The 23089-nt window shown below is 40.6% G+C and overlaps 1 protein-coding gene and 2 non-coding genes across 12 annotated transcripts in view; all 3 read left to right on the forward strand.

Moving 5' to 3' along the window:
- Positions 1-23089, forward strand: part of Cep295 (centrosomal protein 295) — a 40144-nt gene that overhangs the window by 13919 nt on the left and 3136 nt on the right. For 2 of the 10 annotated variants that reach the window (XM_052189077.1, XM_052189081.1), the window contains exons 7-24: positions 475-615; positions 3275-3458; positions 3685-3849; positions 5757-5978; positions 7836-7928; positions 8084-8187; positions 8474-8608; positions 8782-8879; positions 9154-12532; positions 13538-13697; positions 13803-13955; positions 16283-16435; positions 17590-17696; positions 18204-18306; positions 18654-18899; positions 20307-20443; positions 20873-21020; positions 21451-22040. In XM_052189077.1, coding sequence (XP_052045037.1) covers positions 475-615; positions 3275-3458; positions 3685-3849; positions 5757-5978; positions 7836-7928; positions 8084-8187; positions 8474-8608; positions 8782-8879; positions 9154-12532; positions 13538-13697; positions 13803-13955; positions 16283-16435; positions 17590-17696; positions 18204-18306; positions 18654-18899; positions 20307-20443; positions 20873-21020; positions 21451-22040 — 6318 coding nt within the window. The remainder of the gene's footprint in view (positions 1-474; positions 616-3274; positions 3459-3684; positions 3850-5756; positions 5979-7835; positions 7929-8083; positions 8188-8473; positions 8609-8781; positions 8880-9153; positions 12533-13537; positions 13698-13802; positions 13956-16282; positions 16436-17589; positions 17697-18203; positions 18307-18653; positions 18900-20306; positions 20444-20872; positions 21021-21450; positions 22041-23089) is intronic. The other 8 variants (XM_052189080.1, XM_052189087.1, XM_052189084.1 and 5 more) reach the window with 7 other exon arrangements.
- Positions 17797-17876, forward strand: LOC127690351 (small nucleolar RNA U2-19). Its single transcript, XR_007979071.1, has one exon. It is a non-coding gene; the product is annotated as a small nucleolar RNA U2-19 (small nucleolar RNA).
- LOC127690350 (small nucleolar RNA U2-30) lies at positions 18049-18118 on the forward strand. The gene has a single exon (XR_007979070.1). It is a non-coding gene; the product is annotated as a small nucleolar RNA U2-30 (small nucleolar RNA).

Here is a 23089-nt window from a genome sequence, read left to right on the forward strand (position 1 = left end):
TCAAGGTTGCCTGGTCTACAGAGAGAATTCCAGGACAGTCATGGTTCCACAGAGAGCCTTGTCTTGGAAAACAAGCAAGCAAACAAAAAGGAGTAATGCTTTTGAATGGACAAAAACCTGATGTGTTTTTAAATGTATTTATAAGACTTTATAATTTGGTCAATTTATGGCTAAATATTTTGATAATTCTAGACCTTAAAAACTTTACTCCCAGGCATGGTTGTGCACGCCTTTAGTCCTAGCACTTGGGAGGCAGAAACTGATGGATCTACACAAAGCTTCACAGAGAAACTCTGTCTTGAATCCCTCCCCAATCCATCCCTCCACATCCCAATCCCCCAAAAAAACCTTTTGTACTTTTTAATTTCATATAAGTAGAAAATGTTTTCTATTAAAATGACATTACTTTTTAAAGCTATTTCTTTGTTTCACACTTCCTAAAAAAGATCTAAAATTGTGTTGATTAACTGCTAGCCAGATGCTCATTTGGCTGCTGAAGAAGAAGCTAGACGTGTGGAAAGACAACGAAAACAGGTGGCCCAGGAGAGAATGGAACAGTTTGAAAGGGCACATGTGCGGGGATCTCAAGCCATGAAGAAGATCCACTTGGCCCAAGTAAGAATTGATGTCCCTGTGACCTGTGACTGCTGCTGATAGGCTGGTTGGTGGCATTATAGAACTGCTTGAGGAGTTAAGTTCAGAGTCTAGAGTATGAATATAGCATCTCATTGTCTTTTTCTGTTGCTGTGATAAAAATATCCTGAAAAAAGTAACTTAAGGAAGGGTTTCTGCTCCCTCACAGTTTAGGTGCAGTTGGTCATGGAGGGCAAGTGAAGAAACAGGAACAGGCACATTACAACAGCGAGGAGCAGAGCGCCAATGCCTGCAGTGCTCAGCTTCCCCTCCCATACAGTCTAGCACCCAACGCCACCCACAGTGGGCGTGCTTCCTCAACCTCAGCACTAGCCAGATAATTCCCCACAGGCATGCTCAAAGGCCCATCTCCCATGTGATTCAAAATCTTGTCATGTTGACAACATTAACTGTCCAAAGTATCTCAGTAGGATTCATTAAAATATCCCAGTATCCTTTGCCACCCTCGTTTTTTTCCTTTCTATATATATTTGGATTTGGTTTTTTCGAGACAGGGTTTCTCTGTATAGCCCTGGCTGTCCTGAAACTCACTCTGTAGACCAGGCTGGCCTCGAACTCAGAAATCCGCCTGCCTCTGCCTCCCAGAGTGCTGGGATTACAGGCGTGCACCGCCACCGCCCGGCATATTTTAAATTTTTATATTTTTAGTTATATGAGTACACTGTAGCTTCAGACACACCAGAAGATGGCATGGGATCCCATTACAGGTGGTTGTGAGCCACCATGTGGTTGCTGGGAATTGAACTCGGGACCTCTGCAAGAGCAGTCAGTGCTCTTAACCACCGAGCCATCTCTCCAGCCCTGCCATCCTCTTTTAAGCTCAGGTTAGATAAAGTTGTTTTCATAATGTATCTTTGTTTTGCATGTTTACTGAGAAGATTAATCACTTCTTTGATGTTGTAGTTTTTATTGCATTGTGTTGTATAAGTCTGTGCAGTTGATCTATTAAGCATGTTCTGAGCAAAGTACTTACCCACCTCTTAGAGTGCTGACTCTAAGAGAGGCTCGTGTCCTTGCTTTTTCTTATAGCACAGCATGAAAATGGTTCACTGTGTTGTGTGTTTCTCTTTACTTTCTGTGTTGACTACATTTGTGCATTTTAAACATACAGCACCTTAGGAGGGATTTTTTAAGTGCTCTGTTCAATACATTTAATGTTTATCCTAAGGAAGTTTACCTGTATAGGAGCGTTTAGAGTGTGATCTCCTCCCTCAGATTTGTAGCTCTCATAAGATGGAAGTGAATTATGACTCAGTTAACTGAGTGTCTGACTTTTTAATTATTGTCATGTAAGACTTAAACCTATGATAATTAACAACAGAAACCGTGAGGAGCGGTTCTAAGTTGAGTCCATCCTTCCACAAAAGCAGCAGTGCTGAATGGCTACAGAAATGAGCTCCCTCAGCTTGTTTGGATTTACCTCTGTGTTGTTGATCTGTCTTAGCTCACGCTTTGAACTAAGTTTCATAATTTGTTTTCTGAGGACTGCATAAAGCTCACTGGAACATGAATGGAGTTTTCATTCACTGTAATTAGGAAAAATACTACTGGAGTGACATGCCATGCTTTCAGTGAGCCAGAATAACTCAAACAGCAAGTAACACACACGCTATCATTGAGAACCAGTTGCTCAGGCCTCTCCTCTGTCTCTAGACTAGTATTTCTTACATAAAAAAGTCATCCATGCCAGGCAGCCCGCCCGGGCTACAGCGTGAGTTCAGGACACCCAGGGCTACACAGAAACCCTGTCTCAGAAGAAAACAAAAGGAACAAACAAAGAGCAAGTGATCCAAAACAGTGGCCTCTTCCTGTTAACTCCTATCTAAGCCTCTGGCCTACAAGGCCTTTCAGTCTGGGGATGTTTCCTGCTGGGCCTTTTGGAATTGGCATTTGGATTCTGTCCTCTTCCAGTCTGACATTTTTTGTCTCTAATCCTTTTGCCCTCTGCCCTACCCATAAAATGATATGCTGGTCTCTGGTTACCTTCATAGCCACACCTAGATGCTGCCCCTGGGTTTCTGGTTTTTTTCTACTACTTCATCTTCTTTATGACTAATGCTTAGTCACAAACTGAAGAAGTTTCTCTGATCTCTCTTCTTTGCCCATATCATCAAAATTAAATCGGATAGCTTTATTGACAATCTGATTAAACTTCCATGTTGGTTGTCCTCTACACAGAGATACACAAATCCCCTTTCCTCATGGGAATCAGTGTGGAGTGAGAGTACTGTCAGGTAAAACACCATCGCTTAGGACCGGAGAGGTACAGGGGAGCTGAGTCACAGCACCTGGTGGGGCCCTGGCGGGGAACAGGAAGTGATGCCGTGGTTTCCTCTCCTAGGAGGACTGGGAATGGCAGACAGCGTTCAGACCGATGGGCTCAGCATGTCACCTGTGCTACTTGTTTTGTCCCCTATCTAGTCTAGGGTCAGCATACTATTTACAGTATGTTACTCACCACAAATTTATTGAATATATAAATTAGTGTAGTATGTCTTAGGTCAGAACAAACGGGAGAGGGGGTAATATTAGACCTTATTCTTCATGCTTTCCCCTCGCCAGTTGATAGGACTGTCTGAAGTTTGACTCTACTGTCCTTAATCTGCTTATTCTGTTGAAGAACCAGGAGCGACTGATGGAAGAACTCAAACAGCTACAGAAAGAGGACCTGGCCCGTAGGAAGCAGACGGTGGCGCAGATGCCGCCGCAGCTGCTGGAGCTGCCATACAGACGGAGCGAGGTGAAGGAAGACTGGCAGCGAGAGCTGGAGTTTGCCTTTGAGGATATGTACAATGCAGACAGGAGTAAGGGACCTGCGGCAGCGCTTTTAAATGTTTGTGGGGAATTATATTTGTAGTGATAAGCAGTGTTTATTTTTAAATGAGTTATTGTATAAAAGGGCCCTCATGCTTTCGACTTAGAAATTTTCATAGTTAAATTCTTGTGGGTTTTCGGTTTTTATTTTTTATTTTTTTTAAGTATTTTTCAGTCATATTAGAAGGAAGCATGTCTCTGCATTTCTTTATTCAGAGGTAAAAGGAAACCTGATTTTGCATCTTAAGCCAGAACCTTTGCCTACAATGTCTGATCCGCTCCAAGATGAAGAACTGGACCTTTCAATGGAACAAGAAAGTCAAGGTGAAACTGAGAAACCTCAAGTGCCAGACAGTGAAATAATATGTCCTAGTGGAACAGGTACATAAGCCTCTAAGCTGAATGTTGAAACTTGCAGAAAAGCATTTTAATCATTAGCTAATAATTAGGAAATCTGTTCAATTTGAGTGCACTAATGGGACACTAATGGGAGCAGTGCCTCTCTGCATTTCTGTTTCTGCCATTGGAGATCAGGTCCAGACTTGTTGGAGGTTGCCAATCACATGTCACACCATTTGGTGACCTTTAGGTTACATGAGATAGATGCTCAGTTCTAAAGTCATTTGAAAGTCTAGCAAGCTGGGCGGTGGTGGCGCACGCCTGTAATCCCAGCACTTGGGAGGCAGAAGCAGGTGGATTTCTGAGTTCGAGGCCAGCCTGGTCTACAGAGTGAGTTCCATGACTACATGGAGAAACCCTGTCTCAAAAAACCAAAAAAAAAAAAAAAAAAAAGACACTTGGCAAACAGTGGGTTGGTTTAGTGTTTACACACCCTGTTTTTAATTGTTTTAATAGAACTTTTTATTTATATTTCTGGTTATCCAAAGTTAAAGCCTAGCGTTACATAAAGAAACATTCTATTTCCTCTTGATCCCGGTTAGGATCTGGCTTAACGTTGCTCAGACTTCCAGCTTTTCATAAAAAGCTAGGCAGCTATGTGTTACTGCGCAGCCTGTAGTTTCAACTCTTGAGGAAGCAGAGCCAAGAGGACATCCAGGGGTGCCGTGCTGCTCTGGACAAAATAATAGTTTGTTTCTTGAAGACAACAAAAGGCTAGGCATTCCTATTATCTTCCTTAAACTAAATCCTCACTGAAAATAATTACAAATAAAAGTTGGCAGTGTAGCTCAGTGATAGAGTGTTTGCCTTAAATTCCATCCCTACTCCACATACACACAAAATATGGATGGATGCATGGTGGATGGATGGTCAATCTGTTGGAAAAATGGGTAGGTCACAGACTAATAGCTAATTGAATGAACCAGGCAAAAAAATGTTACTTATACTTAAGTCTATGCTCTGTGTGTGTGTGTGTGTGTGTGTGTGTGTGTGTGTGTGTGTGTGTGTGTGTGTGTGTGTGTAATTAAGGAATGGGGTAAAATTACTGTATAGCATTAAGATAGGGTGCAGTTAAGTTACCTTTTGAGTATGCTGACTAGGAAGGACAAAGAACCTTGTAGGTACTACATGCAGATGCTGCACAGCGGCCTGGACAGTGTTGACAGACACATCTGAACATGTGGTTTTTGTGTGCTGAACTGTTTGCTACCTTTTTCATTCCATTATATTTTTTTCTTTAAATATGGATGAAAATGTACTAATTGCCAGTTTTCTACTTCTTTGGTATTTCTAGTCTTTTCTTTAATTAAACCAAAGCATTGTGAGCTTTCATCACAATTTGGTCCCATAGAGAATTTTGAGTTCTGTTTGTAGGTAGGTTGTGCCATTTCTGTGAAAGAATACTTGTTTCTGGTTTGAGAGTGAAAGGGCTTCCTTATGATCACAGATAGACAAGTTCACCTCAGGTCTTAGCAAGAATGATTTGAAAGCAGTCCTTACTCTAAAGGCTATAATTTTTTTTCTTCCTGTAGCCTGCTAAGAACTATTTGGGCCATCCCCTAGCACGGAACATAAAATCTTATAGTGCATGACTCAGACACTAACCTTAGTCACAAGCTAATTGGGAGTTACAATCTACCATCACCTAGCAAACAGCGCTTGAAATTAGTATATATGGATTATGTTATTGGAAATGGTCTAAATTTGAATCTAAGTTGAAAAAAATATACTTGATTGTTAAACTAAGACAAGTTATTGTTGAATATACTGCTAACTTTTTATTGAAAATAAACTTGTGCTTATGTTTTAGCTAAATAATTATAGCAGTGACTGAGTGTAAAGGTAGCACAATCTACCCAAATGTAATGAAGTTAGCTTTCTCTTTTTAGTACCCTTGGCAATGAAGACCCAACAAATCCCCTCAAGAATTCTTTTTAAAAAATTATTAAACAAGATTCGAAGTCAAAAATCTCTCTGGACAATTAAATCCGCATCTGAGGATGAAGGTGAGGTGACTGCGAGCATCAGTGAGATTGAGAGTAAAGTACCAAGCATGGACTCAGGAGCCGTCACTACGGAGGAGAGAGCAGCTTCCTTTGCTCAGGAGCAAGGTGCTTTCGCCACTACTCTTGTCTGATGTCACATTGGTAAAAGGATGGATGCTCATACCTGGGTTTGGGGCTTAGAACAGTGGTAGAGCGTCAAAGTCCTGGGTCCAGCCTGCATTTCTGGCATCTGGGGGGTGATGGTGGGGTGGGAGTGGGATGGTGGTAGTTGACTCATGTATGACAAAACAAAGAACAGAGGCCAAAAGTTAAGACATGGGCTGGAGGAGTGGCTCAGTGGTTAGGAACACTTCCTAGGAGGGCAGAAGGGTGTATTTTAAATAAAGAGAGCAGAGAAGGCACAGTTGAATGGACTCTGCCCTCCCAGTAATGCTCCCATCTTTTCACAGTCTCTTCACCCTGCTTTTTCTTTATAGCTCTTACCAACAGGCAATAGACTTACTTTGTTTTGCTTATTTTCTTCATATCTAACCCATTTGTAAGAAACTTGAAGACTTTATTCATTCCTCTGTTCTCAAGACGTTTTGTGTATTAAAAAATACTCAGTTGTTGTTGAATTAGTTGAATAGCTTAAAGTAAGAGAGTTGAATTCGAGAAGTCAGATATTTAAAGCCACAAGAATGGAAGTTACCTTTATTTTATTTTTATTTTGGTTTTTTTTTTTTTTTTTTTTTTTTTGAGACAGGGTTTCTCTGTGTAGCCCTGGCTGTCCTGAAACTCACTCTATAGACCAGGCTGGCCTTGAACTCAGAAATCTGCCTGCCTCTGCCTCCCAGAGTGCTGGGATTACAGGCATGCACCACCATGCCCGGTGGAAGTTACCTTTAGAGGAAAGAATTCAGTGAGAATCCGGGAACTTGCCCATGACTACCTGAGAGATTGCAGCTGTATAAGGAGCTACAGGAGGCAGACAAATGGAGAGGATAGTGTTGGAAACTCAATAAAAGGAAACTATCATAATTATAGTCTTTTGAAAATACCCTACATGAATAGAATAGGCATTCTCCACTTTCACCTTGCTGCATTCTTCCCTTTCAACTGACTACACCCCTTGTCTGTGAGTCTTCTAATGAGTACCCTGAAGAAAGTGTGTGTGTTATTGTTGTTGTTGTTTTCCTTTCTTTCCCTTCACAGGGACTTCATACATGTTAAAGTGTTTGGATAGGTCTGTTCATCTCCTTCACCTGACCTCTTCCTTATCTTTCAGTGACTGCTTAAAGATCATTTTCTCAGAGGAATCACACCCGACTCACTAATCTAGTAACCTTATTTATTTTATAATACAGCCATTGTAGTGCCTGTTTTTAATTCTCTAAGTTTTTCTGAGGCAATTATATGATGTTTATGTCCTCCTTTCAAACTTCCAACTTCCTTGTAGCCTCTTGTCATTCAGCACAGTATTTCTTGTTGTCTACCATGCTATGATAGATGGTTGAATGAGTGCTCTGTGCAGAAGAGCTCTACCTTGATATGATGGGATTTGTATCTTAAAATCCCTAGAGCCAGCCGGGCGTGGTGGCGCACACCTGTAATCCCAGCACTTGGGAGGCAGAGGCAGGCTGATTTCTGAGTTCGAGGCCAGCCTGGTCTACAGAGTGAGTTCCAGGACAGCCAGGGCTACACAGAGAAACCCTGTCTCGAAAAACAAAACAAAACAACAACAAAAAAAAAATCCCTAGAATCTAGTATTCTAGTACAGATTTATTGACATTTCTTTAGCTCCTCTTTAGTCTTTGATTTTTCTTGTAATGTGTGATGTGTGTAGCTAACAAAAAAACTACATATCTTTCACTGAATGCCCACTTCATGTAGACTAAGGGCGAATGAGTAATCTGAATGAAGTGTCCTATTCACTTGCTCTTTTTAAGTTTGACACTATTATAACAGTGGTGTCTTTTACAGCCAAGGACAGTGATAGGCTGACCATAGAATCTGGACCACTGAGTAGTGAAGATAAGCCATTCTTCTACAAAGCGGGGCCTGGAAAGGAACAAGGTACTTCTGTCACAGCCTCAATGAACTTGCTTGGTTCCCTCATATCTTTTTTCTAGTAAAGAAGGAAGGGTACTATAGTGGAGTCATCTTTCTGAATTACCGATGCTGATTTTGTTTGTTTGTTTGTTTGTTTGTTTGTTTGGGGATTCTTGTAGCAATGGCTGTCTCTCCACCTGCCACAGCTGTGACTCAGAGTTCAGTCCTGCTTCATCCTCAGGAAGAAGCAGTCAGAATTCGAATGTCAGTAAGGCGCAAACAGGTAAGCACGCAGCTCTGATTCTTTGACACCATGTTATCTCTTACATACATTCAGGTGACATCTGGTCTCTGATTCACTCGTCTGCCCCTTAGGTCTCTGCTGTGTGCTTCTTTCCACTTCCTCTTGGTTCTGCCATAATCCCCCTTGCAACACCACTGGCAGATTTAAGACAACTTATTTCAGGATAATCAGTCCTTTTGGTGATGACATGTGTTTCTTTTGAATGCACTGAATGAACTTTTGAGAGTCTGTTGTTAGTTAGAACAATAGTGTTCTCATTACCTAGATAATGGAGATAGAAGAACAGAAGCAGAAGCAGTTGGAATTACTTGAACAAATTGAGCAACAGAAGTTAAGGTTAGAAACTGACTGTTTCCGGGCTCAGCTGGAAGAACAAAAAAAGAAAGCTGATCAGCTTGAGGTAGGATGGCATTGGGAAGCCAGAAAATATTTTTATGTTCCACCCAACCTGACATACTTCCTCTTCAGTTTGTGTGCTATGCCAATGTAAATGCAATCAGGCTTATTAGTAAGGTGTGTGTTGAGATTTTGGATTTACCTGGCACTGTAGAAAATGCTACTTTTAATTTTTAGGTTTGCCCTGCTCCAGTGTCACATGCTATGATTTCTGATGAAGACTGTCACAGGCAGATGATTCGTAACTATCAACATCAGCTTTTACAACAAAACAGGTATGGACCAAGTTATGATTTCTGTGAGACAGTGTACCACATCTTTTGGATTTATCATTTGTTTTATATAAGGATCTAATTGGGATTCCCTTAGAAATTGCCACGTTTTCTTCAAGTGGGAATTTCTTTCTGGCAGTGGGAATGCTAGTACTTTTTCATAGTAAATATGGCCAGCCTTTAGTTTATAAAGTTTAATGTATAAAATTTGAGAATCTGAGGGTTTTTTTTTTTTATTACAAATTAGTAGTATTTGTTTTTTATTTGTTTTTGATAGGTTACACAAGCAGACTGTTGAAACTGCCAGGAAACGATTACTCGAATACCAAACCATATTAAAAGAAAGATGCCCACCCATGTCAGCCACATCACTGAGACCTGATTCTGTTGTGTCAGGGCCACCACAGCAATCCCAAAAGCCTGCTGCTGCTTCAGACTATTGGGATCCAAGCCAGAGACTGAAACTAAGTCCTAGCAAATATCAACATGTGCAACCCTCACAGATCCCCACGTTAGAGCAAAGTCATATTCAGGTACCTAGACAGGGTCACGTTCCACAGAGGCAAGGAGAAACAGCTGTATCAAAGATACTAGCTAAGCAGTCTGTGGAGTCCCAGGAACGTCAGCAGCAATTTTCTCAGGTGGAAACCCATCAGAGAGACTCTGAGTTTGTCCTTAAAGATTCTCATTCACTTTCAAAGACTTTGTCTTCTGTTAGGCCACAAACATTACAAGATGCTGGAGAAGTATCTGAACCACTGAGGGCAGTAATTTGTCAAAGTTCAGATTCCCAACAGATATCATCAGAGGATAGTGAAAATATATCTTCTAAGCCAACTGAAACATCTTCTTTTCTCCCAATGGTACCTGAACACCCTTTTACTAGTCTCCCAGTAAAACTTGAATCTGGAACAATTCAGAAACCCTTTACAACCATAAACCAGTCTGTAATCAGTCACATGCATGATGAGCCTTTGTCATCCTCAGAGATTATTACAGCTCAGCGGAGTGACTTAAGGTTTCTTCAAGAACAGTTAGAACTACAGAAGAAAGTTCTTCAGGCAAGACAAGAGGCTCAGGAAAAGCTGCTTTTATGTACACAGAAAGAACTGGAACAGCAGACTGGTCTCCCAGTATTCCTCCCTTCACCAGTTGGAAATATATTTTCTTCACTGCCCTCTACCTCAGCTGAATCAGGAAACATCCATACATCTTCCACAGAAAGCAATGCTACTGTTTCCTCAGACAATATGGACAGGTTTTGGGATTCTTCACAACCCATCTCATCACGGCAAACTAATTTAGAATTTCTCCGAGAGCAGTTCGGTGTTGAGAAGGATAACCTTCAGGCTAGGCGGGAAGCCCAGGAGGTCTGGTTTGCACATACACAGAATAAGCTGGATGACACTGTACGTTCTGAACAAGCTGGGTCTTGGCCACATCAGGTGGCTCAGCAGTCATTTAGTTCACTAGCATCGGCTGATACACAATCTAGAAAAATCCAGAAACAGCCTTTACCTACAAACAAAGGGCTATTCCCAAGCCAGTCTGAAGCCTCAAGAGCTCAGGATGGATCTTCAGGTTTTCTCCAGGAGATCCTACCTCTCCAGAATACTTTAAAGTTGCTTCAGGAACGGCTGACTCTACAGAGGAGTAAGATTCAGCCTAGACATGATGCTCAAGAGGCATTACTTCTACATAAAGAACGATGTTCAGGAGACAGTGAGGCTGGGCCAGTGAACTCCCTCCCCACAGTGGTTGCTCAGCACTCAGATGCCTCTCATGTAGTTTCAGAGGTTGGGCCTAGGAGGCTCCAGGAACTGTTTTCATGTGAGAACGAAGATACAGTTCTTTGTAGTCATTTGATCACCCCAGCAGTTCAGGAGGAGTCTCAGGGCCTTCCACAGCACAGCCTGCCCAGAAGAGAACATTTTACATCATTCCAGGAACAGACACACATTGAGAGAGTTATACTTGGTGCTAGAAAAAAAAGTCAGGAATTTGCTCACAAACAAAATGAATTAGAAAAGGGACTCTGTTCTCAACAGACTGGTGCCTTGTCTTCTCCATCCCAAGTAACTGAATGGGAAATATCCCAGGAGTCTGTATCAGTCAAAAGTGATAGTACAGGTCCCTTAAGCCATTTTAAGATTCCAGGATTTCAGGAAAGACTAGTTAGAGTTTCACAACATACATTCCCTCTACAAGATAATTTGCAGGAATACCAGGAATGGGTAGGCACAGAAAAAAAAAGCTTTCAATTTAGTCCTCAAACTCAGGAAAATCCATCTTCTCAGCATACAGGCTTTTTGTCCTTCGAACCGTCATTCAGACTGCCATCATGTGTGTCCTTGCCGTCTGCTGACTCTGACATAACACAGCAACCTCTCTCACCAGAGCGTGACAGTAAAGTCAAACCCAGCCATCTTCAGATTCCAGAACTGCAGCATAGACTTTCGAGGATCTCCCAGCTCATCCAGCCTCAGCAAGACAGTTTGAAAGCCCTTCAAGAACAACTAGCTACACAAAGGGAAGCCATCATCCACTCTAGGCAAGAAACTCATGAAGAAACACTGAAAGAATGGAAGGAAAAAATATTCCCAGAGCAGGTTGGTCCATTTTCTCCCCTGATACCACAACATTCGCTTGCTTCATTCCCTGTTTCTGATGCTGAAAGACCACAAGAACTGTGTTCAACCAACAGTGACACCATTTCTTCAGGTTATTCTGGGATGCCTGATAGGGCATTGGGTGTATTACGTACTGTTTTACCTCAGCAGGATAATCTAACTGCACATCCAGAACACCTTCATGCACAAACAAATTCCTTTCATTCTACTGAGAAAACCCAAGAAGGGTTGTTGTTTCCCAGACCATGTAAATTTGGAGAGATGTCTGCTGAGCATTTTATCCAACCTCATCATGATGACTTAAAGGCACTTCAACAGCAGTTAGATATACAAAAGGAAGCCATTAGATCTGGCCAGGAAATACAAGAGGAAATGCTTTTGCAAAGGTTAAATAAATTGGAGCAAAGGGTATCTTCCAAACAAATTAGCTCCTCTACATTTTCATCCCAGGTAGCACTGCCCATTGCTAATTCTGAAGGGACCTTACAGTCTTTCCCAGCCAAAAGTAATGATACTGAGATGCTCAGGTCCCATGATGAGTATCTGGGCTTTTCACAGCCTCTTCTGCCTCTGCAGGATAACAGGACAGAACAGTTGGACTTAGAAATGGTATTTCCTGAAGAACTGCTTTTACAAAAACAAAAGAGCCAAAACAAAAGTGAGTCTCCTGAGCATTCCCTCTCTGCTTTGTTTCTGTCCAAGGAAATAGAGCATCCATTCATTCCACTACCTTTTGCAGAAACTAAATCTAAAAGCATTTGTGAGTTGAATTTATCTGAAAAGGAGCATGGAGCTCCTCCTAATGATGCTGCGATCCCAAGATTGCAGGACAGACTTTTAAGTTATTCCCAGCCTGCCTTAACTCAGCAAGATATGAGTCTTCAGACGCAGCTGAATCTACAAAGAGAAGCTCTACACTTAAGGCAAAAAGCCCAAGAAGAATTGCTTGTGCAGAGACAGACATCCTTACAGCAACAAATCCAAAAACACAGAGAGACTTTGAAAGATTTCTTTAATGTCAGTCAGGTATGTCCTGAATTTAAAACTTCCGCATTACATAATAGATGTTTAAACCTGACTCCATTTTAATCCTAAACCTACCTTCTCCTTAGTTATTGGGAATGTGGAAATTAAAACAAATGTATCTACTCTATAGGGTCATTTCTAAAATACAGTAATCATCATAGAATACCCATCTTTATGAGTTTTGTTGTAGTAGGTTCTCAGATAAAATTATAAAAAGGACTGGTTAATGGAATTCTTATAATGTGGCAGATCCTATTCTCTAATGACTATTAACATTTGTATATGAATCAAAATCTGTGTCCTGTGTTTCCCCTAAGAGACACAATGGTATAGGTATATGGTTAAAGTCTGATAGAAGCCAGACCTACGCTTCTTATATTTGAGTAGCTGAGAAGACTGGTGTCGTCACTCATACTTAGTTAGAATGGGTCTATTCTACTTTAGGACACTTCTTAAGTTCCTTAGAGCAAACACTTCTGCAGCACCTAGATGTTCAGAAGGCACTTAAATCTAGAAGTTAAAATCATAGAGTTGTGAAGGAAAAGTAAAGGGGAAAAAGGCAAGGGGAGACATTCAGGTCTAATGTGTTAGCAGGTGCAAGGAAGCTGGTGCTTGGTGTGGGACTGTAACGTGGTTGTACGTTGCACTGGGAGTTTTACTCATTCAGTGATGTATGTATGATGAAGTATGTCCCAGTTTTGATCTGTCAACATAAAACAGATTATTTATTCTGAGCTATACCTGGGGTTATGGGTTCAGGTTTTCCTAAATAGCTTATTCTACTATGGAAACAGTTACAGGGACTTTGTAGTTACAGAGCAACAGAAAGCCATAAATTTATGGTGCTTTCCAAGTACTTGGTAGAGCCCATGAGGTAGGCCATTACAGAAATGCAGGGGAAAATGCTATAGTGATGGAATTAGTCATTCACTTGAGATTTAAATCTCATGGCTTATTCACATGATCCCTTAACCCACATCCCCATTTCCCAACCTGTTTTTTCAGGCAAGAAATCCCACAGGAGAGAATGACTTGGAAATACAGAAGATAGAACAGCTTACAAGCTGGTTTCCTCACATCCAAGGCCTTACCTGGAGAGACTCAGGTCAGGGGAGCTCTAGTGGTGAGCAGCCACATTTAGCAGATGTCCATTCTGAGCGTAGTGGTAAGATGATCCCTGTTGTCTTCTGATTATACCCAGCCCTGCAGCTAGCTGGCTGAAGAAAAGCTTGCTGTTTTTCATTTGCTTAATCTTTTCTTGACCTGATAGGTGAGAGTCTGGGCAAAGAACTAAGTGGTAGAGCCTCAAAGCCACCTGTCTCCAAAGTTAAATGTGTTTTGGACTTAAACCAGCACGAACTTAGTACTATTCAGGAAGTAGAGTCACCAGCAAGCTGCAGGATTTCCATGCCAGGTAAACAAGGTGATAAAAATACATCTTACTAGTTAGTTTGTTAGATTTTTACTTTTTCTCAGTATGCTAAAATGTATCCAAGAAACAATCTTTGAGTTCTTGTAGAAAGAGAAACTGGTTTACATAAAAATGATTAAATTTGGGGGCAGAGAGATAGATGGCTTACCAAGTAAAAAGCAATTTCCTGTTCACAGACCTGACAACTGGAGTTAAGTCTCTGGATCCCAGATAGAAATAAAACCAACTCCCAAAAGTTGTCCTCTGATCTCTATATACATGTCATGCTATGGCACGTATACAGCAACACTACCATATATCTTATATATGCATACACACAATAATAAAGTAGAATGTATTGAATACTTAAATTTCTGACTTAAGGAAATTTAACACTATAACTAGCTTTATTGTCTCACATCTGGAAGGCAGTGTGCACTGTAAGTAACTCGCTTTCCTCACATAATGGAGAAGGGCAGTTTGCTGTTACAAAGCCTTTGCTGTCCCACATTCTGACACAGTGCTTTCTTTTATGTCTGCTATCTAGAAATACCTCAGAGTGGGACTCGGTGCTTTTTCCCCTTCTCTCTATTCTCACAAGTCTTCTCCTGCATCTGGGTGGAGCTTTTTTGTTTGTTTCTATACAGGAACTTGATATTTAGACCAGGCTGACCTTGATCTTTTTCTTGTATCTTTTATAAGATGTTTATAAAATGTTGGCTTTACTAGCAGTTAGAGCAGATTTTTTTTTTTTTACCATACTACTCTTATGTTCAAACATCTAAAAAAAATTCCTTCCTGAAATTCTTGAATTTATTAACACCCTTTATATTTTAGAGTCACCAGATATTTTTTCTTGATGAATTTACCAGAGACAAATCTTGATTACAAGAAAATTAGCTTTTTTTTTTTTTGATAAAAAGGTAGGAATAAATAGAAATAAAATGTTAATATCAGCTGCTTGGGTCATGCCATAAAATGCCTTGGTTTCTTACTGAAAGAATATGGGAAAGTAGGGAAACACAGGCCCTCTAATAAACAGTGCCTTGCTCTTAGCGTGTTTCATGAAATGAGAATCAGAAGTTTTTACTAACTTTGGAAGAGTTTTCCCAGCCAGGAAATTAACAATTTACCTAATTTAGAATGATTGTGAGGAAATTCCTTATCACTGATTCCTGTAGTTAACTGAATCATGTTTGAGATTATAAAAATGCCCTTTTGTCTAAAGGACATCACTCCACTTCCTCTTTAAGGGTTGGTGTCCTAATGCAATATCACTGTCTCTTACCTCTTTGAACTCCTAAAACTTCCCACTTTTTATTCCCACTCAATCCTGGCTGTCCTGGTTTGTTTGTCCTTGTGTTTTGTTGTTCTTGGATGCCTGCAGTAATTCCTGTCATTTTTCTTTTGGCTCTTTGAAGCAGAACCTTGCAGTGTAGCCCATGATGTCCTGGAGCTCATAGTGTAGCTCAGACTGTACTCAAACATGTGATCCTTTGTCTTAGCTTTCCAAGTGTTGGGATTACAGATGTGTGGCTGGCTAAATGAGGTCATTCATAAAAATGTCTTTGACCTCCAATGAAATGAAAACTGGTGAGGGAGAAGTGAAAGCTTCGCAGTGATCTTTAACCCACAAACTACAGCTTGGATGACATTTCCTATGGGTAGGGCAGTTAGAGGGACCTGGGTTAATAATTAAGTTGAAAACACTAATCTGTATTGATTTTCCTTTTCTCTCTTGTAGCTTGTTTCTTTTGTCTTTGTTTTCTGGATAATTTTCCTTAATTCTTTTAATTTACTGTTTCTTTCTTTGCTTCTGAATTTTTATTGCATCTGAATTTATTGATTGTCTAATTAGAGTTAACAGTCTTTTTCTTTTTTTGGCTCCTCCAACACTCCATCTCACTACATCCTACTTTTGTTCTGTGAATACAGAATAGGGGTAACTTTAAAAGTTAGTTTTTTGTTTGGTTCCATATTTTCTATTTGTCCAAAATTTTCCCCATCATATATTTTAGAAGCTTTCCTCTAAGTTGCTGCATATTTGCTAGAGTAAAAGGCTGGCTGGATTTTTAAAACCTGTTATCTCTAAGAGGTGGTTCAGAGCTTGAGCACTTCACTGCTCTTCCAGAGGACTGATGCACAGAACTATTTTCATTCCAGCTCCATGGGATCCACTGCCCCTTCCAGCCTCCAGGGGCTGCACTAGCAATGTATGTTCATACAGGCAGGCAAAGCACTCACACACCTAACGTGAAGATATCTAAAAACAAATGGCCATTTTAGCAACTGGAAATTTAATGAGCTGGGTTGTTTTTGTTTTTTGTTTTCCTACCCAGGAAAAGCAGAGTTTTATCAAGACCGAGACCCATTAAGGGTCTCAGTAAGCAGAGAACAAAGTTTCCTGGGGAGCCTACTGGCACATGATCCATTTGGTTGTCACCAGCCACCTGCCCAAGAGAACAGCAAAAGCCATAACAGTGCTGAAGCAGGTAAAGGATATGTAGGAAGTGGAAGTGTTACACATAAGGACGTGTGGACAAAGGGTGACTGTTAGTTTGTGTGTGAAAATAGTGGTAAGTCGCTTTGGTGAGGTACATAACTGCTCTCTTGATGTATGTTAGCTGGGGCTAGGCTGCCCTGGAATTCATAGAGATCCTTTTGCCTCTCTTGCAAGTGCTAGGAAATCATTTTTTTTTTTTTTAAGGGGATGGGGGGTTGGTTTTTCGAGACTGGGTTTCTCTGTGTAGCCCTGGCTGACCTGGAACTCCCTCTGCCTTCCAAGTGCTGGGATTAAAGGTATGCGCCACCACTGCCTGGCAGGAAATGTTTTTACTGCCAAACTGTGGCCTGCAGTGAGTACCATGTATATAAGGGATGATGAGTTGGCATCTTTGTAGGCCAGCCGCATTGTGAATCCAGTGGTAGGAAAGCTGTGGTCTTGTAAGAAAGGGCCTCATATATGATATTCGTAAACATGAAGAATTTTAAGTCAGTTATTCCATCAACCAGTAGCATCCAAAGTTAATTTTCTTGCTTTTAAATGGATACATATTAGATACACAGCTGTGATATTGTTTGCTGGCCTACAGAGCAAAGCTCCAATACCACTTTATTCATTGTAACTTGCTTTTCAGGCTATTAACTTTCAAGTATTTCTGTTTATCTTAGCTTGATTTAAACCAGGGTAACTGGTCTGAGTTGTAGTTAAAGCATAGCATAGGCCATGAGAGACTTGGGAAGGAGGGTTCATAAGAGACGGACTCACTCCAGCACCGGCTTTTTGTGTTATAGTTGAAACAGCAGTGTAGGACATTGTCAGTTTTGATATTTTGATATGTAGTTTTGACACTTCCAGCTTTATAATTTTAAATACTTTAAAAGAATTTTTCTTTTGACTAGCAATGACAACTACATATTCTGTCTTTGTTTCTTCCTTTCTTTCTTTTCTTAATGAGTATTCCCCTAGTGAGTATTATAGATGACAATAAATGTTGATATTTTTTCATTGGCCTGAGGCAAGGCAATTTTAAGAAGGAAAATAAATAAAGTATAGAAACACAGAAAATGACACCCTCTGGTGCTAAAATCTATGTTGTCTTAATTGCCCCTACTCCTACTTTGAACCCTCAAATTCACTTTTCAGTTAAAGTCAAGAAATCTGATGTTGAGGATCATGCAATACTGAGTCATGCTATCTTAGAAGAAGAAGCGTGTATATACTCGGGTCCACTTGTGAAGCCAGAGGATGAGGTCAGTAATACTACATGATGTAATTTATTAAGCAGTTTGGTTTTGTGTTTGTTTAGTTCATTAAAAACTTAAAGTCTGTTCTCTGAGATCTACTGAAGTGGATCAATGATGAAAATAGCCAAATCTGAGCATCAGAAGACCTTTCGGTCTGCTTGGTGCATGATCTCTATAGTTCTGAGAAGCAAAACTACAAAACAATTAGGGTCTGTCTATGGTGAGAGAAGGAACGGTGGTGTATGAGAGAGAGAGAGTGTGTGTGTGTGTGTGTGTGAGAGAGAGAGAGAGAGAGAGAGAGAGAGAGAGAGAGAGAGAGAGAGAGAGAGAGAGAGAGAGTGTGTGTGTGGTCATTTCTGAGCAATGATGAAAAGGTTTTAGAACTGAATTTGGTCACTATGAAGGTTCCTACACTTGACCTGAGCTCAGAATTGACAACTGGCAATGTGGATGATTTGTGGTTTTTCTAGTTGTGTCATGATCATAATCTAATACTTCCCTTTCAAATTTTAGGCTGAAACGCAAGAGATTTCTCAGGAGCCATTATCTTCAGTAACTGTTTCTACTGGAAGCTTCTTAAGTTATGAAATCACAGATTTGAGCCTCACAGATCCAGGTACTATCCGACTTTGTGAACATATTAAAGGAGCTGCACTGGCTGGACTGCAGTGTGATAGTAGAAGAAGCATTGCTTCATGGTGTGCCCAAGGGATTAGGTTTGGGTCAGAGACCATCTCAAAGGAAAGAGCATCAGTGTAGAATAGAATACAGTGCTGTGTGGTATTCTGGAAATGACAAAGTCATGTGTGTATTCTGGCATAGTTTCCCTCTGAACAGATATCTTGGCTCCACCACTCTCAACAATATATATTGCTATGATATATTTTTGTGAGGAAGTACCCAGACATTATTAAATTGCTGTATATTATAAATGTTAATTGTTTCTATTACATTGAATTTCAGAGTCTTTTTCAGAACAGACAGAGCATCAAGAACAAGAAGTTACCAATAAGCAGGGAGAGAGTGATCCTCTTAGTCCTACAGTCCCTTCAATACAAGTTATTTATCATCATCAGCACTCCTTAGGTGCTCATAACTCTCTGCTGCCCACAGAAGAAGAAAGTACATCTGATCATCCGCATGTCCAACAGATCGTAGACGAGGATATACATGAAGCAACTATGATACCCGACAAAAGAGACTTTCAGGGTAAAATTATTTTAAAAGAACATTTGTATAAATTTTTCCAGCTTTTTGTCTTTCATCCTTTTTTAGTTTTAAGTATTATTTGAGCTTCATATTTCTCATGGCCTGCACATCATTTGTGCCACAGAGAATAGTGAGGGCACTTATGAGACAGGGTATCTGGGAGCACTGTATAGCTGAAAAATATAAAGGAACCAGTGAGAAGATGGCTTGGCATTTGTCTTAATTAGGATTTTACTGCTATGAGCAGACACCATGACCAAGGCAACTCTTACAAGGACAATATGGGGCTGGCTTCAGAGGTTCAGTCCATTATCATCAAGGCTGGAGCTGGGCAGCATCCAGGCAGGCATGGAGCAGGAGGAGCTGAGAGTTCTACATCTTCATCTGAAGGCTGCTAGCAGAATACTGGCTTCCAGGCAGCTAAAATGAAGATCTTAAAGCCCACACCCCCAGTGGCACACCTACTCCAACAGGGCCACTCCCTGGGCCAAGCATATACAAACCATCACAGCATTAAAGGCACTTGCTATCAACCTGTGATGTAGCTGACTGAGTTCAGTTCACAGAACCCACATTGGTGGAAGGAGAGAACTAACTTCTAGAGGTTACCTCTGACCTACATACAAGCACTATGGCAGGTGCACCATGTTATGTACATGCGCGCACACACACATAAATTAATTTTTTTAAGTTTAAACAAAAACCAGGCTGGAGAGATGGCTCAGTGGTTAAGAGCACTGACTGCTCTTCCGAAGGTCCTGAGTTCAAATCCCAGCAACCACGTGGTGGCTCAGAACCATCTGTAATGAGATCTAACTCCCTCTTCTGGAGTGTCTGAAGACAGCTACAGTGTACTTACATATAATAATAAATAAATGTTTAAAAAAGAAGAAGAAAAAATAAACAGCTTGAAGGGCCTAAAGAGAAAGACAGCTCCCTTTACCTTTAATCACTACAACTAAGGCAGAGAATTGGGTTGGATTTAGAGCATTTGATACTGTGTGACCATAAAGAAGTTAATTTACCTCTTTCATAAAAGAAGTTGAAATTAAATAAGATAGTACACATCAACAATAGTACATGTGCCCCCCTGCGCCCTGCGCCCGCCCCTCCCCCCCCAAACAAGGAAGATACTTGGTAATGAAGTAAAGAGCTCAGAGTTCTTTTACCTAAGTTTTCCCACGTAGTCTGTCATCCCTAATCAGCCATGGAAGCCTTCTTACATCTGGGCAACAGTTGTGATTGGACTTATTTGAATGCATCTTGTAAGCATGGCGAGCAAGTGGAAGCAATCCTACTGTATTAGAAATGTTTAAACACTAATGAGCATGTTCTTAGCATTCACTTCCTGAGCTTCATTGAAGTTTTTAAAATTAAACTTATCTATTTTTCTCCTTAAAATCCCAGCTGTGCACCTTGACTTTCCAGAACTGGAACACTTGTTCCCACACTTGCATCGTCAGCTCTTTAAGCCCTTAGAACCACATCTAGATTTTGACTTCTCATCCCCTGGGACTTCTCAAGAAGACAGAGACTTTTACCAGGTATATTCAAGTTCAGTGCTGTGAGTATTGAGGGGCAGGTGATTAAAAGGTGACGCCAGTCATCTTGTTATGGTGGAATTTGTAGCTGAATGAGGAACAGCTTCATTCCCTTCAGGTACGTGTGGCTCCTTGTACACCTCGATAAAGGAGTTGTGGCCCCTTATCAATCATTGGGTTAATAGAAGCCAGAGCAGGGAATTGGTTATCTCACAGCAGTTACAGCATTCTGGGCAGAGTATAGGTTGATAGTTCATCTCTCAGGAATTTAGGTGGGTGGCTACTGTTTCAGAATAGAGTTTCTTTAATGATCACAAATGTGTGACTGTAATGGTAAAGTTACAATTAAGGGAAAATAATAGCAAAGGAATATGGTGGATTTGACTAGTTATATAAGATCAGTATTTCAGCCTTTTTTCTTACTGTTCTCAGCAGAGCTCAGAATCTACATCTGAAAAACATGTTAAGGCATTGTCCACAAGCACAATCTGTTTCACAGCACTGACGGCCAGCTCCCATTCTCCTAACACAAGGCTGAACCAACAACTTGATGTGAACCTGGCTCATGCTACAACTGAGGGTATGTGACTAAGTGAGAGTGCGAAATCAACGTGAAGTAGGAACTTCGTCTCAGGAATTTATGCCTCTCACCTCCTCATCTGTCCCCTCTCTGGTTCATAGCATCATAGATTCTATTCTTTTATGCAAACAATGTAATATATACTTGACTTGAATGTGTACAGGACTGAGTCACACACAATCAGAAATCCCTTTTGTCCCACCTGACGAACTGTAGTCCTATCTTTCTAGAACTTTGTGTACACACACACACACACACACACACACACACACACACATTCTTTTTTTGTTATTCAGAATTCTCACGGGAATAACTTAGACAGTATTAGAGAATACGTGCTTTTTGTGAAAATTACTGACCATCAATATGTGATATGTGAGATCAATATCCAGTTTTGAATTTGTGGTTCTTTTGTTTGTTTTAAATGCAGGATCTGAACAGTCTTTTCAACAGCTTCTACCAGAATTCTCTTCGCAGGAAAGCCAACATGCTGATCTACCCAGTATTTATAGCATTGAAGCAAGAGGTACTTCCCAAAGCATGGAAAACCAAAACTATTCTCAAATACTACAAAATAAGATAAAAAGTATCTATCTCCAGCCCTCCACAGAGAATTTGAATCCAGCCTACAGTTCATCTGATACTGCTCTATTTGATCAGTTACACCTACAGCACAGCACTCCATGTGGTTCCACCTCCAGTGAGTGCTCAGTAAAGCAACTAGAAAGCCGGGAAGAAATGCTGGGTTTTGAAGAACTGTCAAGAAGAGTAGTTACAATGTCACAAAGACTCACTAAAGATGAAAATGTAGTTCTACCTATAAACCCACATGTGGAAAGAGTGGAGATGGAAACTTCAGTTCAGGAGTCTAATTCATTGAGTATTCAAAATGAAGAGCCAATTCAGAACGTCATTAAAACTGAAACTACAAAAGCTGTAACAAATGTAAGTCCGCTAGCACAAGCAGAGCACATACTGGAATCTGAGTCCTGTCCACTTCGAAGCCCTATTCCAGTTTGGGTAAGTTAATTCCTCTTTTAAAAAACTTCAAACAAATTTGAAAAGCCTCACTATAGACACTCATTTTCTTTTTTTTTTTTGAAGATTTATTTATTATTATTTGTAAATACACTGTAGCTGTCTTCAGACACACCAGAAGAGGGCTTCAGATCTCATTACAGATGGTTGTGAGCCACCATGTGGTTGCTGGGATTTGAACTCAGGACCTTTGGGAGAGCAGTCAGTATTCTTAACCACTGAGCCATCTCACCAGCCTCAGACACTCATTTTCTATCAAGTTTAGCTCAGCATGTACAGAGGCTGCTTAGTTCCAACTTTAGTCAACTACATGTGGTTTTCACTACTATTGTGACTTGAAGAATGCCAGAGACCACAAATAGTGGTGTTTGATAATGAGTTATACTGGTGGTTTTATATTAATAATGGCAGCAATAAAGTTAATAGCCCCTAAAGTAGATGATACTCCCGCTAAATGTACGGAGAAAATTGTCAGATCTACTGATGTTCCTGCATGGGCTAAATTACCAGCTAGGGGTGGTTATACAGTTCATCCTGTTCCTGCTCCTACTACTGGTGATGCTAGGAGAAGGAATGAGGGAGGCAGAAGTCAAAAACTTAGGTTATGCTATATTAGGGGCTCCAACTATTAGTGCAATCATCATTGATAGCACTATGAAGAAAACTATACCAAATGTGGTTACAATGATGTAGTAAATTTGGCTATTACCTAGTAGTGTGCCTGCTTGGATTAGGATACTTAGTGCTATTCCCACTATTCCTGCTCAGGCACCGAATAGGAGATAGAGTTGGTATCTTTGGAAGTAATCAGTGATTTTACAAACAGGTAAAATGGCTGCATAAACCACTAATAAATGAACTGTTAAGCCCTCTTTTTACCAAGCCTTAAGATGACAATCATGTCAAATTGTAAATCTGAAGGCATCTCCCACCCCTTTCTGACAGGCAGAAGTAGACTGAAGCCAGAAGTAGGGCATTTAGCTGTTCATTAAATTTTCGTAGATTTGTTTCCTGCCAATATAGCTAAGGTC

The sequence above is a fragment of the Apodemus sylvaticus genome, chromosome 7 (genome assembly GCF_947179515.1).
Source record: "Apodemus sylvaticus chromosome 7, mApoSyl1.1, whole genome shotgun sequence".
Lineage (NCBI taxonomy): Eukaryota > Metazoa > Chordata > Mammalia > Rodentia > Muridae > Apodemus > Apodemus sylvaticus.